The sequence below is a fragment of the Galeopterus variegatus genome, unplaced genomic scaffold (genome assembly GCF_000696425.1).
Source record: "Galeopterus variegatus unplaced genomic scaffold, G_variegatus-3.0.2 Scaffold287, whole genome shotgun sequence".
NCBI lineage: Eukaryota > Metazoa > Chordata > Mammalia > Dermoptera > Cynocephalidae > Galeopterus > Galeopterus variegatus.
The window spans coordinates 514,302-531,787 of NW_007726398.1; the positions used below are offsets into that span (position 1 = coordinate 514,302).

The 17,486-nt window shown below is 36.8% G+C and overlaps 1 protein-coding gene across 1 annotated transcript in view; it reads right to left on the reverse strand.

The window, feature by feature from the left end:
• CCDC141 (coiled-coil domain containing 141) overlaps positions 1–17,486 on the reverse strand; it is a 187,336-nt gene that overhangs the window by 11,707 nt on the left and 158,143 nt on the right. Inside the window, exons 14-20 of the mRNA XM_008567053.1 lie at positions 17,265–17,453; positions 16,069–16,248; positions 14,143–14,292; positions 5,906–6,046; positions 4,914–5,108; positions 3,305–3,488; positions 15–127 (exon numbers count right to left, since the gene is read on the reverse strand). Of these exons, the coding sequence (XP_008565275.1) occupies positions 15–127; positions 3,305–3,488; positions 4,914–5,108; positions 5,906–6,046; positions 14,143–14,292; positions 16,069–16,248; positions 17,265–17,453 (1,152 nt within the window). The remainder of the gene's footprint in view (positions 1–14; positions 128–3,304; positions 3,489–4,913; positions 5,109–5,905; positions 6,047–14,142; positions 14,293–16,068; positions 16,249–17,264; positions 17,454–17,486) is intronic.

The window sequence follows — 17,486 nt, forward strand, 5'->3', positions numbered from 1 at the left end:
GAAGAAGAAATTACCTTCAATTTTTCTTCAAGTTCCGTGAGAGACCCACATAATTCAGTAATGGATTCAAGAACCTCTTTGTGTTTTGCCACTATTTTCTCAGTGTATTTCTGCCCTTCTTCCAAACCTGGAGAGGAGAAAGGATAAAACTATTTTTAAAGGTCAAAACCTCAGCAGGAAAAAATAAAATAAAATAAAATTAAAAATTCTAGGTGTTAATTCCTCCTTCTAGTATGTGGTATAAGGGCTTGTAGTTAGTAAGTTCTTAATACATACTAGCTGAACAGATAGATAGATAAAGGCATTTTTTTGAAAAGCCAAATATTCTAGAAAAATGATTACATTTGCTATACCATGTCACTTTTATGTAACCTAAATAATGCTGCTATATTAATATTCTTTTTTTTTTTTCTTTTTGTCTTTTTTACTGACCGGTAACGGGATCGCAACCCTCAGTGTTGCGCCCGCACCGCGCTCAGCCAGTGAGTGGGAACCGGTCTCCACATGGGATCCGAACCCTCAGCGGGAGCGCCGCCGCGCTCCCAAGCGGCGTGCGCCACCGGGCAGGCCCTATATTAATATTCTTAAAGCTCAATTCTAATCAGTTTCTCCTGTTCAGAACATTCAGTGGTTCTTCACTGTTCAGAACATGGTTTTGGCCTGCCTCTCCCAAATGCATGTCACCCTGATTCCCTCACGTATTTAATATCTATTAGAAAGAACCAACAACTCTTCCTCAAAACCCCACAGCACTGAGTATCCTTTCCTACTTCGGGAATACCCATCCCCAACTCTATTTCTGCTGTCAAAATCCTACTACTCTTCAAGGTCTACCTCAAATGCCAACATCTCAGTGAAAATGTTCCCAACCGTTCCCAACTGGATTTTATCTCTTTCTGTTGGAATAATAATGAAAATACCTACCATGTGATGAGTGCTTGTTATTTGCCTAGAGCTAGGCCCTTTATACGCATTATGTAATGCAATCCTCAGGTGGGTTCTACCACTACATGTGTTTTACAAATAATGAACTAGCAGCTCAAAAGAACCTCTTCAAATGCCCCTGAATAATTGGAGGAAGAGGGATTTGAACCAAGGACTACCTGGCTCCATAGCCTAGGCCAAGCTGGACTGCCCATTGTTATGGGCTGAATTGTTTCTCCTTCTCCCCAATTCAAACAAATATGTTGAAGTTCTCACCCACAGTGCCTCTAAATGTAACTGTATTCAAAAACTAGGTGATTAAGTAAAATGAGGCCATTAGGGTGGGGCCCTAATCCAATATGACTGGTGTCCTTACAAGAAGAGGGAGAGACAACAGGGTGCTCGTGCACAGAGGGATGACCATGTGAAGAGGAAGCAGGAGAGAGAGCCAAGGAGAGAGGCCTCAGGAGAAACCAACTCTGCTAGCACCTTGATCTTGGACTTCCAGCCTCCAGAACTGTGAGAAAATAAATTTCTGTGGTTTAACCTAGCCAGTCTGTGGTGTTTTGTTTATGGCAGCCCTAGCAAACTATTATTCACACATTATAGGTTTCTCACTGCATTTACCATATCATGACTTCAGGACCTAGACTGTGGTAATTGAATGCAGGAACTAGGTTTTATTTATTTTTATATCAACCACAGCCCTTGGTGCATAATAAATATGCAAAAATTATTTTTATATAAATTTATTTGCATTAAAATTCTGGGTCCAATAATACTTGAGTGGCTTGCAAGAGTTGATATGATCTTCCTAAGGTAACTTACTTAATGCAAATTTTTAAATGTATAGCTTCTTTACTGAACAGATGAAGGCTCATGCCACTCATTTATTCATTGATATTATTTATTCAATGGCTCATTTATTCATCAAATATCTGTTAAGCAGTTAGTATGTGCCATAAAGCAGTGAACTAACAGGCAAAATCCCTTCTCTCCATGGAGTTTATACTCTGGTAAGGAAAGCCAGACAGCAGACAAATAACTATCTAATATGTCAGCTGGTGATGAGGGCCAGGAATACAAACTAAGCAGGATACAAGATCTTGCATGATGCGAGGAGAATGTAACTTTTATGAGGTCACCATGAGTACTTACCATGCATAATCTGAAGTTGAATAGGCCCTGATCTGTTGTGATAAACTCCCTTTGCTCTCAAGGAGCTTATGGTCAGTACAGAAGACAAACAGGTGTTTATACGACAGTGTGAAAAATACAGGAACAGAAGGAGACATTGACGGCGCTAGGAGCAGAGTGCCTCCAGAATTTTTTAGCTCACTTACTTGTATATGAGTGCAGTAACTACAGCTAGAAGATGTCACATTAGTTTTCACTAATTTTTCAATCTACATTTTATTATTTTTATGTTTCTACCCTTTTCCTTTGGAAAAATCATGAATAAGTCACTCCCAACAATTTAATATTAATTAGTGCATTATATATTGTTCTACAAAATTTTTACGGCTGTCCATGGATAGTGCTTCATTTTATAAGAGAAAATATCTGTCTGGTAGCAGCTGCAGACAGCCAAATGAAACATTTTGTACCACCTGTTGCTGTTTTTGTTCTGGGCTGCATTTGCCGGGTCATTAGGAATTACTCTCATAGGAGCAGTATCAGAATTCACGGAATTTACTCCTCAGAGCCAGCAAGGACTATCACCCAGAGGCTTCTTAAATAGGGGCCTCCTTTAGGAAGAAGGACTTCTCAGGCTGACAAGGGTATAATCCTTTCTAGTCACGGAGGAGAGAAAAGCAGAATTTGCAAGGTGATCATTTGAGTTCTCCCATTGACTTCACAAGTGAGGGGAAGGCAAGGGAGCATTTTCCAGCTCTCTCTCAATCTGTGAACCACAATCCTTAGGGAAATGAGAGGGCTACAGACTTTGGTCTTAGCTTCATGCCCACTTAAAGTTATTACTGGAGTTTTTTATGTTTTTGAGGGAATCACTCTAGCAGAAATAATAATAATAATTATTATTATTATTATTATTGTCTATATAAGCTGAGTATTATTCTGGTTTTATTAACCTAGACATGAACAATAGGAATAGGAATGGGGAAAAAAGAGAATAGAGAAGGAAGGTTTACACAAGGTAGTTAAAAATCAGCAGGCTTCACCTCCTGCTGTCAGAAGTTCCTTTCTCTGTTTCTTACTGTTTACTTTTACTAGATCTGGGCTCTTACCTTGAGCCTTTTCCCTGAATAGGTTGGAGTACTGAGGACCCTGAGAGCTAGCCGTGCCCTGGCTTTCTGTTGGCTTAGGTTCGGTATAGATTTGTTTGATGGCAAATCACTGGATATCTTAAAAGAGATCTTACCATATAAATGCTGAGCAAGGTTGGTGACCTCCAGAATCCTTTCTTCTTGCTGAGGCACTGAAGGCCCAATAAATTTATTGAACTGCTGGTGGAGAATTTCCACAGCTTCCTTTGTCTTGCACTCTGTGGAATATTTTCCAACTCTTACAACTGTGGCACTTGCGTCTTCATACCAAAAGTGGCACTAAATTAGAATGAGATAAAGCACAGATTAAAGAGACACCATCCTTCTAAAGTTCTTACTTTTGACCAGTGAGGTATTAAATTTTAATTTCCTCAAAATTTGTATTTACAGTGGTTTGAACTTTCTAAGTCATAATAAAGAGAATATCAAAACAAGATCATATACATTTGCATGTAAATATTGGAGGCAGAAATAAGAAAGTATAAAGTATGAAAATACATATAAATATAATTAAAAGAAAGTAAAAGTATGGAAATACATTTGATTTTCCTGCCTTCTTAGGTTTGCCTAAAATATAATTCCTAAGAGGAATGCTGCAGACTTACAAGAACATGCAGCATAAAAAGCATTTGGCACTAAAAAGAATCCAAAGATCAGCTAAATGGAAAGAAAAAAGCCAGAAGACTCAAAATCCAGCATAATGAACTGATATCATTAACAATACATGGGTAAAGTATTGCCTGATTAATACTTTAATAAGTAAGTTCTCTTTTAAGAATGAGATTTAGTTTATAGATGGAGAAAATATCATTCAAAGAATAGCATTTCACTTTTTTAAATAGAAGATCATCATATTTTCAAAGCACAGTGGAGAATTGAGACAGTTTCTCACTAAAAATAAATAACTGTGATGAAAGGAATGTCTGACCCTGGCCAGAAGCACTTATGATGGGTGAAAAATAGAAACACACAACTCTGTTAGGAGCTGTTTTTAAATAAGCACCACAGAGCTACAACCTACACATCAGATATAGAAGAATGATCACCTTGATCCTCCTTACTGGGGTGTTAAATCTAAAAACTCAACTGCATTAGTGGTAAAGAAAGATGCTTTGTATCTCAGAATAGTGGGTGACAAGAAACACTCAAGAACTTCAAGTGTACAGTTTCTTCAATATGAAGACTGCAAATAACTTTAACTTGTCAAACTTCATATATTTTTTGTATACTCTACCATTTATCCTCTTGACAATAACAAAAATAACATCAAATGACAACTTTTTGTACCTGAAAAATGGTGCTATTACTTTCTTTCTAAATATTTCCAAATTCCAGAAAATAAATAAGTCATTCTGAGTATTTTAAACAGATACCTGGCAGGGAACATAATTTTATGATGGTTAAACATCTTGAGTCGGTGAGGTTATGCAGAAATAGGAACTCTCACATGTTGCAAGAAAGAGTAATTTAATGAAATCTTTTTGAAAAGCAATTGGACAATACAATCAAAAACCTTATAACATTCATCCCCTTTGGTCCAGCAATTCTAATTTAGGAAATTATCCTAAGGAAATAATCACGAAAATGAACATCAGACATGGATTTAAAGAAAGTAATAGCTAATGCAGCATTGTTTTAAAGTGGCAAAACAATTTTTTAAAGCAGAATTACAACATGGATACCATTGTAACAAGAAGAAGATACCTCTTCTATCATTTCCTGGAGATGCTCAGTCAGGTCCAAATTCTTCTTGTAATCTGTCACAACTTTGTCAAAGTCATCCACATATTTTTGCAGATCCTTCATGGCTTCCAAAAGGACATTAACTTTACTACTTGGATAATTTAAGAAAGAATCAGAAGTTTTATTATCAACTTTTTCCATTTTCCTTTTCAAAGCCTGCACAATAAATAAATAAATAAATAAATTTAAAAGCATTCAATTTTTATTTATGATGTTAGTGATTAAATGGTGAAAGAAAAACTTGAAAGAACATTTGTAGCTTCCTGCATTCTGATAGGTTAATATCATAATTACATAATGACTACAAATGCATTTTGGAAAGAATGGGTTTTCCTCCAGATATTTTATTGATTCAGATTCAGCAAATATATAGAAAATGTACTATTACCAGGGTCTATTCCAAATTTCAAGAATGATAATGTGATTAAAAAAAACAAGCAAAAAAACCACAATGAGCTTATAATCAAATTCTTGTTCTCAATAAGCTCACTGAGATGTCTCCTGGGAAAGGCATTCAAGTAGTCTAGCCAGTACATATGATTATTAATGTAGGAGTAAAGGGCTATTGGTGTACTAGTGGAAACCCCTAATATAGGTGGGTGCAAGGAAAGGAGGAGGGGTGTAAACAGGTGTGTGTGTGTGTGTGTGTGTGTATGCATACGTGCACATGTGTGTATGTGTTTGGGGAAAGAAGTGAAGCAGACAGGCTGGGGAGGTTCAGCAGAAATCATTCTGGAGCTGCCTCAAAAGATAAATCAACTTATTATACATTTTACACAAAGAACCTAATTGTTAGAAAAATGGAAATATGTATACCCTTTCAGTCTCAATGCTATAAGAAACCCGAGTTAGTCATTTAGAATTTAAATGCAAAATGATTTTGCAATAATTGTAGTAGGACACGCACGAGTACATACACATGTCCACATACACACACCATACTTTCTCATTACCTGCATTTTTTCTGCATACATATCAACTTGCTGAATTTGATATTTAAGAGCCTTCAGATTCCGAGCTTTTTCACTTTTTTTAGTGTAATTAAACTTCAAATTGTTGAATTTCTTTTTGATATCTTTGAATGACTCTTTGAGCTGCAGTTTAATAAAAAGAAACAGGTGATTTCCTTAAAATGAGAAAACTAATATTCGGTTGTAATAAATCAGAGCACTAAACACTTCAAAATATTTCATAATCTTCCAAATGTATTCAGAGTGATTTTCAATAGAAAACAAATCTGCTAAGTGGTCATTAATGTGAACTTAAATATATCCCCCCCAGTACAAGTAATTATAAATTATTTTTAACACTTTTTGATTTGTAGTTTTTAACTAGGATTACAGTTATAGGAAATCCCTCTGACCCCCAAGCAAGAAAGCTTCTAACATATCATACATAGACTTTCAACAACTTTAATTTTCTTATTTGTATTTATTTGGTATCATTTTTCCCATTCATCTGTTCTCTATATGCTAACACTTGTCCCAGATCCTTCTATATCCCAATGGTCTCTTATAGCCATCATGTATAAATTTACTAAAGCTCCAAGGAGTGATTCATGTTGAAGAGGTCAATGAAGTGTTATGTTTAGACCACCTAGGACATAAGTGAGATGGAAGAGAACACCCAATACGAGATTCAGTGGGAAAAGAATTTTCTTTGCCCAGGTAAAAATTATTTTTCATGAACAGTTTCCAGAAGAGTTTTGCTTTTTTGATACAGGCCATTAACTTCAGAGGTCCTTCAGAAATAAAAAGAAGTAAAGTGAAGTTTTTGCCAATGATGGTAATGTTAACTTGTGTGTAAACAGAGTATAAGGCTATACATTGAGAATAGGGTTCAGATTATGAGTCTTAAGAATGATTCAACTTTACCAGTGCATCAAAATTCTAAGCAGTCCAGCTCCATTAAACACACTACTTTCTGTCCCTTCTCTATATTCAAGAAGGATAAGCATATTGACAGACACCTCTGTATTTGTATTATCAGAAAAGAAGAACAGAGAAAGTAAAAACCTTCTCAGATTATATGAAGGCATTTCACAGCAAGAATGAACAATGTCATGGCTGATAATTTGAGCTATGATAAGAAAAATCAGAAAACCATTAAAATTCTTTTCAATGACAGAAAACAAATTATTTGGGAGAAAGTAAAGGCCGTCCACATGCTAGATTTTAGACTTGTAATGCAGAAAAACATACCTGCCCTAGAAAATTCATGCTTTCTCAAAATGCTTATTTCAAATTCTACATATTGTGAAAATAAAACCTTGACCTTATCTTTAACACTTCTTGGAGACAATCATCTCTAGCCAACTTGTGTACATGGAAATTATTATACAGATGCAATTTTTGCATCTGACACACCTATACTTAATCAGTGTTGTTTATTTTATATAGTAAATGAAATCATTGAACATTAGTTTAAAGCTACAAACTAAACCAAGCACAGAGACCAAATAAACCATTTTAACTGATAAATCAGTAATGCTCAGAAGGAGTGAAAAGAGCTATAGCTTCAATACTTAAAAATTATTTCTTTATTAGAGCTCAGCAAATATTTAAAAGATCATATTCAGTTGGTATACTTATGAAATAACCAATAAATATTTACATTCTATGACATTTGATATTTTAATATGCATGTGGTTGATTTCAGCAGGAAAGAATAAATGAGATCAATTTTATGCGATGGAGATATAAAGGGGGCTACATCCTTAATTATTCACATAAAACTTTGGCAGCTTCCCCCACCCCAAAGTCATGATCTGAAACTACAAATGTAATAAGTACCACATCTGAGGAATCCAGAAATTCTTGTTTTAAAAAACATGTCCTGTTACTGTTTAGTGAGGACAGAGTTTCTGTTTGGGATGATGAAAAAGTTCTGCGGATGGATGTGGTGATGGCTACACGATCATGTGAATGTGAATTGTATACTGGAAATGGTTAAGACAGTACATTTTATATTATGTGTATTTTACCACAATTAAAAATGCAATTAAAATAAAAGGGGAAAAACATGTTGTGTAATTAACATTTATCCATTGGAAAATAAAATTTTATATTCTTATATTTCTTGACTGAAACATAACATATATTACAAACTTCAGTCTAGAAGAACAAAGAGAGGCTCTGTCATCAACCTGATAAAGACTGGGTCACATCTGCTTGATTTAATGGGAAAGTTCGACGTCTCTTTGAAAATTATATGATGAATGGAAAAAGGCTGAGGCTTATCACTCTAATTCTAAGCCACGAGATTTTAAGTCTACTTCAGATTAAGAAATTTGAGACTGATAAAGGATGAATGTGATTTTATTTCTGTTTGCTTCAGAATGTGTATGCACTTCCCCTGAAGGTGATTTTTAAGGCCAAAGAATGTTCATGACCTTGTGGATACATGAAATGGGATCAGCTTTTTTCTGACACATGAGCTCCCTTGACAAAGTTGCTGGCACTCTTCTCTTTTGGTCTCACTGGAAATCTATTTAAAATCTCAACCCCTGTGTCTTTCCCAACTCAAATTCAGGACAACTGCAGATACAAGCGGAAAGTAGTATGCATGAGCTACCTTCAGCAATTAGAAAAAATCTAACCATAATTAATTTTCTTACCTGCATATTCCAATATGAAAACTTAACTTCCCATCTAATCCCCACATAACTTATGGTCATAGTTTTAAAGGAACTGAGTGCCGTGATTGCTTGGTTGTGGTATCATTGTTGATGCAGCTGTTTCTAACTTTAGCAGTTTGTCAACAATGGGAAATGCTGGAGATGGGTAAGACAATGGCTCAGCTTGAGCACACAAACAGAAAAATCACAAACCTTGGCATGAGAAAAATTCTACCTTATTAGAAATCCTTAAATGTGGTAATAATTCATATTACCAAACTTTCTGAAAGTCTCAAGAAAATTAGGGAAAAGATATTTTTCCAATGGATGATTTGATTGCCCTATCTTTCTACTTGCTCAGCTCCTCCATATTTGCCACAAAATATGCAGACTGAGTCAACATATCTATAATTAGAAAAAAATTATTATGATTTAGAAACCACAGGTCTTTTAAAACTGGCAGAATGAACATGTTTACCAAATTTCCCAGCAAGCTGTAAGCCCCTGTCAGGGTTAGGAACGAACAAAGCTTTGGGGAAGAAAGAGAAAGCAAAGAGGCTGATGGCAAGCGAGGCTGGCTCGCTATTCTTAGTTTTGACTAAGCTGGTTGAGGCAGCTTTGGCACAAGAATGTATTACGTGTAAGTCTGTTGCTGGTAAAGGCCAATTTGTGTGAGTGACATGGGACATTTTAAAATGGAGGAAACACATTTAAAAAGAAAGTCTTTCATTGGAACTACAGCGCACGTTTGGCCAGAAGCAAAAATACAAAATGGGCAGTCAAGTTTCATCCCTCTCAGTGTCTACTTCCTGAGCTTCCTTTCTTGCCCGCCATTTTGCTCACTCCGGAAGCTTTCCGAGGCTCATTTTCAGTAACAGAAGGCTGTAATACTATCACCTCCCAGGCATGCTTGCATTTGAAATGAAGAAATCCAAAGACTCAAACTTTGACCCAAATGATTTGCTATGATTATAAGTGGTAGAATATTCAGTCTTGGTGCTGGAGAGGTTTCAGAACAAGACTTCTTGGCGTCCTGCCATTCGGCAACCACACCACTGTCTTCCTGTGTTCACAGCCAGTCTTGTCGCAGCAGAGTGGAGCAACTTAGAGTGAGAAGACAATTGCTCCATCTTAAATTGTAGGTGGCAGCAGATCGCAGTCATAAATATTTTATCCATTCTGAATGCATGTTTCATGTCTTCATGATATGTTTGCTAAGTTTTATCTGTTTTATTTTCTGGACACTATAACTACAATTTTAAACTTCAGATTTCTATATTTATTCTTCAGGAAGCTCCCACTTTGTAGATGTTAAACAGCAACATTTTAAAAGATTTTAACACCTATGGGATGAATGTCTTTGGAACAAATTGTAATCTTTCCTATTCTCTTGCACACAACATGCAAGTGGACCCAGAGTGGGGCCTAACGAACGAACGGCTGAGACATGACACCCCATGGGTTTTAATTTTCCCTTGAATAAGTTTCCTGAGAACATCTGTATTCTTGTAGCCTGACACACAGTGACTACATTAAAGACATTTGTTGAATGAAGATAATGTAGTCTCTTTCTTTTGAATGAAGAATTTGGGTTATAAATCTGGAGAATAATTACTGTCTGTGCTAAGCCCCAGTGCTGCCCCAGTGGGTGTTTGGCCCTCTACACAAACTCTTTTTCTGCTTCCTTTCCTGCCATTCCTCTTTTCTAATTTACTGCCCCTAATCCGACTTGTATCCCTGGAACTCAGATGATTGAGTTATCCAAGTTGACAAAAGAATTTGTGCCACTGGAACACACGACTGAAATATGTAATGTACATGGGAACTTCAAAAAGTTCATGGAAAAATAGAATTGAAAGATAACTTTTTGAAGTACCGTCATATATGCTAAGTCCTTCTCTGTTTACTTCCCGATGGGCAAGATTTTGCTACTGTGGATAAATTTCCAGGTAAGATAAAATAATTATAGGAAAGCTTCTGTGTGGAAAATTTATTTTATTAAAATGGATACCAACCTGATTTTATCATTACTATTCTTTTCAGCAAAGTAATTGTGACTCATAATATGAGCCTCTAGTTACAAATTTCCATTTGGAAATATAAAGGTAATTCTTTTGGTCAGGTTGCAAGAAGAAAACATGCTCAATATTGACTTATTACATTTGTAAATGTAGACTTGTAAAGAATGAGTGACTAATGATGTTATTCTGTCATGTGATATGGCAGAGAAATGTCTATAATGCTTTGTGTACTAACAATTCAGACAAGAAAATATATAGTAATTCAACATTCAAACAAAATATATTTTTGTGTGGAATGGGTGAGAAAAAAACATAAAGTCTGGCAATCTGAAGCCTGTGTTTTGTAGTAGGTAGATATGGAGAAAACAAGGTTGTACAATTTCCTATGTATAAAATTAGAAAAAAACCTTTTTTGCTCCAAGATAATCAAGGTACAAAACCATTATACTATGTCTTTAAGGAATATCACATCACACTAAAAAAATAAAAATCAGATTACAACACTTTACGTTACTTTGCTTCAGGTATCGAGTCCTTTTCTAAGGGCCTTTGGTGCAGTTACAACCACGTAAGTGAGGTACAGCATAGTCAAGAAAGAAATTTTTGTTGAAATGACCAAATGAACCATTCTATTATATGAGAACATACAAACATCTAACAATTATATCAGAAAATAGGGATAGAAGAAGAAAGTGTTGAAAAAGGATACATTTAGCATCAGAACACACAATGGTTGAATAGGACTAAAACATTGTGTAAATGGTGAATTCTGAGTTTAGCAAATGACAAGTGTGTTGGTGCCCAGCAAATGAGCTCTGGCCTGAAGCTGACGCCCAAGAACACTATGAACAGAAACTCTACAGTATTCTAGCACAATGCTAAAATGAAAATCACAAACACCTCAGTTTTCTCAACTGAAAAATTAAGATGTTGAACTAGATATTCTCTAGAATCTACAACAACTCAAAGTCTATGAACTTTCAAGAAGTACTTTCAACGTTTTGGAAGCAAAACAGTGTTTTTAAAAATCAAATTAAAAAACTAAATGCTATGCTTGGCCTAGTACCCTGGCAGGATATTTTATCTTATTTTTTTCTATACAGAAAATAAAATTATTGTAACACATTGCATTTAATTTTACATAATGTTTTAAGTACCTATACCCCAAAACTACTACTACTAAATAATAATGTCAACGTCGTATATGATTACCACATTGGAAATTAACCATCTATTTGTGCTCTAAATGTTTTAAGTACCTCTACCCCAAAACTACTACTACTAATAATAATGTCAACGTCGTATATGATTACCACATTGGAAATTAACCATCTATTTGTGCTCTGATATTCACAATATAAACTAGAACACACAGATCTTTATTTTTCTAAGGGGCACTGAAAATATTCCTTCCGATTATTTCCCATTACGTTCAGAAATTATACTCTGACATGCCTACTATACGCCTACAAAAAAAGCAAAGGTGAAAAGGACCCAAGGTTTTCAAAGGTCCTTTAAATGTGAAACTTACATAAAAGATTAGTTGGATTTGAAGTAGAAGCAAATGGGAAGTATATCTCTCTTAATATTTAAGAGCATGTTGAAGTGATATCTGATTCCTAAATCAAACCCACACGTATCTGGTTGCTCATTCCTGCTATGGTACAGACAATCCTGGGGCGTTCCTACTATGACTGGAAGGTACATCTGTTGTCCTGGCTGGCTGGCTCCTAGACAGGCTCATCATGAGGCAGTCCCTGTAAATAGAGCCCCAGGAAGGGCGTGAATAGGGAGACCCAGCTCCTCAGGGAGATGGAAACCCGAGCCAGAGGGGGCTGGGAATAACCCTTAGCCTGCTCCACTTAGGCCTTCAGTAAATACAGAGCTGAAACATCACTGCAGGGAGGGAGATTTTGACAAGATAGAGACAAAAAGAAGGAGGGGGAGGAAGTACAGGAGAGGAGGCGGGAGAGGGGGAGAAAGAGGGGATGGGGTGGAATAGGGGGACGTGGAGGGGAGGAAGGAAGAGAGGAGGAAGGAAAGAAAGAAGATAAGTTTGGGGAAAGACTGTAAGAAAAATGTTTCTGTGGCTGCAAACCCAAATTCTGTAGCCTTATTTTCTTTAACAAGACCTGACGGAAGCATAAGCTGCCCCACAGGAACGGGAGGAGGCATTCTATTGCACAGAGTGCAGCTACAGGATGGGTCCAACCCTGAATGAGTTAACGAGTCCCTAACCCGACCTGACTGCCTAGAACACAGTGATGAGCAAAAGCTCCACAGTTGCGCAGCCCATTGCTAAAACAAAAATCACTGTCCTGTGGCACGGGATCCACACGGCCACTCTTGCTCCCTTCCTCTTGCCCTTTCCTCCCAGCTGTGCTTTCCTGCACTTGCCTGTGGTCTGCAAAAGTGTGGCCTGCAGGAAAGGACACTTCAGTGCTAGGCCACCACTCAAGTTGAGTTACTCATACTTTAGTCCATGCTTTACTGTTGTTTGATGGTGCTGGATATTTGCTGGGCCTAGATTATATAAACTGGGCATCAACAGAAAGTTCGGGAAGGATTACCAACTTCTTTTCCCCCGCCCCCTTCCCTAATGGACTTATGGCTTAATGGACTCAGAAACATTTTGCTCTAAATGAAGGTGAATCTGAATTACAGGTATCCTTATGTTCTGCTGTCAATTACCAGTTAAGAATTATGACCCTCACTGTTGCGATCTGTGTTTTGTTTTTTCGTCCCAGAACAGTAAGCCTTTGAACAGAAAGCTTAGCCAGGGGAAGGAGGGGGTTGCGGTTCAGTAAGTGTCTAGGGCTTTGGGGTTGCTTACAGTTGAGAGGGAAGAGGTGGGATTGTGTGTGTGTGGTGGGTGTGGCCACAGAGGACCACTTTTATGTGTTCTTTCTTTTTCCTGAGAGTTGTTTTGCCAGAAAAGCCACTCAGTCTGAGTAAATATGAAACCAGCCACTCGACTTTGGTGATAATACTCTGTAGCCTCTGAAGCAAAGAGCCTGCTCCCTGGCACTTAGCACCCCTTCATTGTGAGTCAATGGTACTTAAATAGAATGTCAGCAGGCTGGAGCTGGCTGTGCGGGGTCAGTGTCACCCTTTCCTCTGTGCCCTGAAAAAGCTGTATCCACTCAAGCAAATGGCTGCTATAAGGGTTTGAGGAGAGGGGAGGTGGGGAGGGAAGCAACAAACAAACAAAAACAGCCAACAAAACTAATACTACATTCTAGGTTTTTCTGTGTATTGACAACATACATATTGACATCAACAAGTTTGGAGACATGGAGTTTACTCAAAGTTTCAGAGCCCTGAGGCCACTACTCAGAAGATTAGAGGACATGGGTGAGAAGAAAGTCTTCTGATTCACTGTGCATGTGCGCGCACACATGTGCACACGTGTGGACATTGGGATGCATGTTTTAGGTTCAGAGCAGCTTTTGGCCACACACACACGTGCACACGTGTGGACATTGGGATGCATGTTTTAGGTTCAGAGCAGCTTTTGGCCACGTGTCAGCTCGCATCCTCCCCATCCCCCCACCTCGTTTATCTCGTCTCTTGCAGTGCAGTACTCCAAGCTGCGGGCCAGGCTGTGGTCATGCTCCTGGGCTTTGGCACGCCAGTTCATGCTGTCCTCCTCAAGGGTCTCCAGCTGCTGCTGCAGGCTCTTTGCAGAAACACTGAAGCAGTTCTAAAAATGAAAAAGTGGATGTAGCACAGGAATGAAGGGAACAGATGAAATAGCAATGAGACGAATATGCTATTTACCTGCATTATGAAACTCATAAATGACATATTTTAAAAAAAGAAATATGCTCCTGATTTATTTTACCTTAAACATATTGGAATATAATTATTTCAGAAAGAAGCCAGACACCCAACATTATAGGAAAGACATTTCCAGTCTCAAATCTCTAGTTTTGCAGATTTGCTTATCACACCCAACTCCTCAAAGACACCATTCATTACAAGGTATAATTTTTATTTCAAAAGGCATAAAATATGCATTAGAAACATTCAGCTTCTGCACTATAATTTTCCTGTCAACTTGAGCTTAACCTCAGGTTCATTATGCAAGTGCTCCAATCTCTACTCAGCACAGGGGCTGCAGGGTCAAGGCCAGACAGGAACTGAAGAACAATTTACATTATTTGTGAAAAGCAAGACTTCTTCTTTTCTTTTTTTAAAAAATAAATTTACTAATAAAATAAAACTCTTCAAAATGAAAGCTCTTTCCAGGCAAAAGCAGATTCTATGAACAGTAACAGATACTTTTTGTCTCTGTCTTTCAGTTTAAAAATATATAGTTGAGGTTCACTGCATTACATATAGTGTATGGGATATCTTAAGTGAACTTTAAAATAAAATTGGCCATTATGATTTTATTACTGTTATACATATGATAGAATAAACATAATCTTTTCTCCCCCAAATTAGGAATTTGGAGGATTTTTTTTAAAAAGACAGAGCCCAGTGTATTATTTATGAAAATTTGATCTGGAAATATTTCCTTATCTTTTAGGCTTCTCTGGTGAAGTCTGTTCAGTGGCATAAAGCAGATCCAATGACTACTTCCCAGAGTCCTGGCTGGAGCCAGGAGGCTTGGGGTCTTCTGGGCACTTATGGATAAGGCAGCCAGCTTCTCTAGGCCTCATATTCTTCATCTCTAAAAGGAGGGTCCTGGTCTAGATGAGCTCTGAGATCCAGATGGTCTTACAGATCTGCAGTGCTAAAGCAGCACCATCCAACAGAAATATAATGTGAAATATAATTTTAAATAATTTAAAATTTTCTAGTAGTCATATTAAAAAGTAAAAAAGAAAGAGGTAAAATTAACTTTCATAATATAGTTTATTTCACCTAATATGTCCAAATATTTTAACATGTAACCAATATAAAAAAATTAACTTTTTTCATATTAATCCTTTGAAATCTGGTGTGTATTTTATACTTTGAGCATATCTCAATTATGACTAAATTTCTACCAGAAATATTTAATCTGTATTTAAGTTTCATAAAACGTATAGTTTCAAAAGTAGATTGGCATACTCGAGTTGTTCCTAGCATAATTAAAAGTTTTCCAATAATTATACTGGGAATAAGTTTTTAAATTTAAATTTAAATTAAAATTAATTCTAATTAAGTAAAATTAAAAATTTAGTTCCTTAGTTGTATTAGGCACATTTCAAATGCAAAAAACTGACTGCCTTATTGGACTACAAGGCTCTACAATATGAATATGCTTTTTAAAAATTAGCATGAGAAGTCTTATAAAATAAGACTTTTATATCCAGATTTTCTCCTCGATTTCTTTTTGTCAGAGTCTTTTGTTACCACAAATAACTACCCCAATAGTTTAATGTATTCTTAAACATAACATATATAAGCAATCTATAGAGTTTCTTTCATGTTATATCTCAAGTCCCAGCTAGAACTAGGTATAAATGAGGTGTTCTGAGATGCTTACAGGCCGCTGCACTGATGAGATGATGTCCACTCCTAAGGAGAGGGCCAGATTACAGAGATGGTCGACATGAGCCTGCTTCTCCTGAGAGCGACCGAGGTAAATCTGGGCCTCATGAACATCATCCAGTTCCTTTGTCTGCTCTAGAAACTCCAGTTCTCTCGAACTGATGAGATGTCCCAGCTGGAATTTAAGACATTAATAATAATTAACCTGGGTTTCATATGAAGACAGATTTTGTTTTAAAACCCTATTTTCTTGTTCTTTTGTTTTTGATGGCTGGCTGGTATGGGATGTGAACCCTTGAACTTGGTGCTATCAACACCATGCTCTAAACAACTGAGCTAATTGGCCAGCCCCCCAAATTATTTTCTATAATATATTTTGCTAGCTGGTCAAAATGCTGCCGAGTCCATCCATTACTATTGGTGTTATAGCCAAATAAATGTTACAAGGCTGCAAATCCATTAGGGTGAAATTGAGTGGCTAACATTGTCAGTTCTTAAAGAATAAATACTCTTTTTGGTCATAGCCTAAAACCTTAGCAAGATCTAAGCCTGTGACCTTAGTCACAGAGGCTATTTTAAAGGGCTATCAATACTCTTCCATTTTCTGTTAATAGAAGCTAAAATAACTATAAAGTTTTTGTTAAAAAAAAAAACAAAAAAGAAAAGCAACCAACAAATATATGAGCAACTCCTCAATATCGGGTACTTGAGATACAAAAAAATTGGACTTGATTTCTGCCTTCAAAGAGCTTATACTTGAGTGGGAAAAAAAAAAGCTACATTTATCAAACAGTAATTAAGAATCAAAATGCCAGATGTGTGGAGTAAACAGTGAAAACTCTAGAAATTTAGAAGAGAGAGAAATCATTCCAAGTGAGATAGGATTGTTGGAAGGAGGTCCAGAGTTTAGTCAATAGAGAGGAAAGAGAAAGACCTGTCAGGTAGCGGCAGCCTGAGAGTCAAGGGATGGAGTTAGGACTGTGTGTGCCATCTTGTAAAGCGAAAGAAAAGCTCAGTATGGCTGGAACATAAGGGAGGATAGCAGCACAGTGAGGGCTAAGTTAGAGGCCAGATTGTGTAAGCTTCTAATACCAAGATAAGAAACTTGGCCTTTATTTATTATGCAATAATTAGCTTTTAATTTCATAGTTTAAGACTCAGGACCTTTCAGACATCCACTGTAAAGCCTACCTTCTCCTTGACTTGGTGGAACTGGACAATCTTGTACAGGATATCCTCATAATCTTGGATTCTCTCTTTTTGTTTTTGATGGAGATGAATAAGGTCTTTCAGTTGTTGAGACTTTTCTTTCATGGGGGCTCCTTTGCCACTTATCTCTTCTGATTCTTTCATAATGTACTGAACCTCATCATTCAGTTGCTAAGAAATTGAAAGGAATTTTAAAAATTCAGC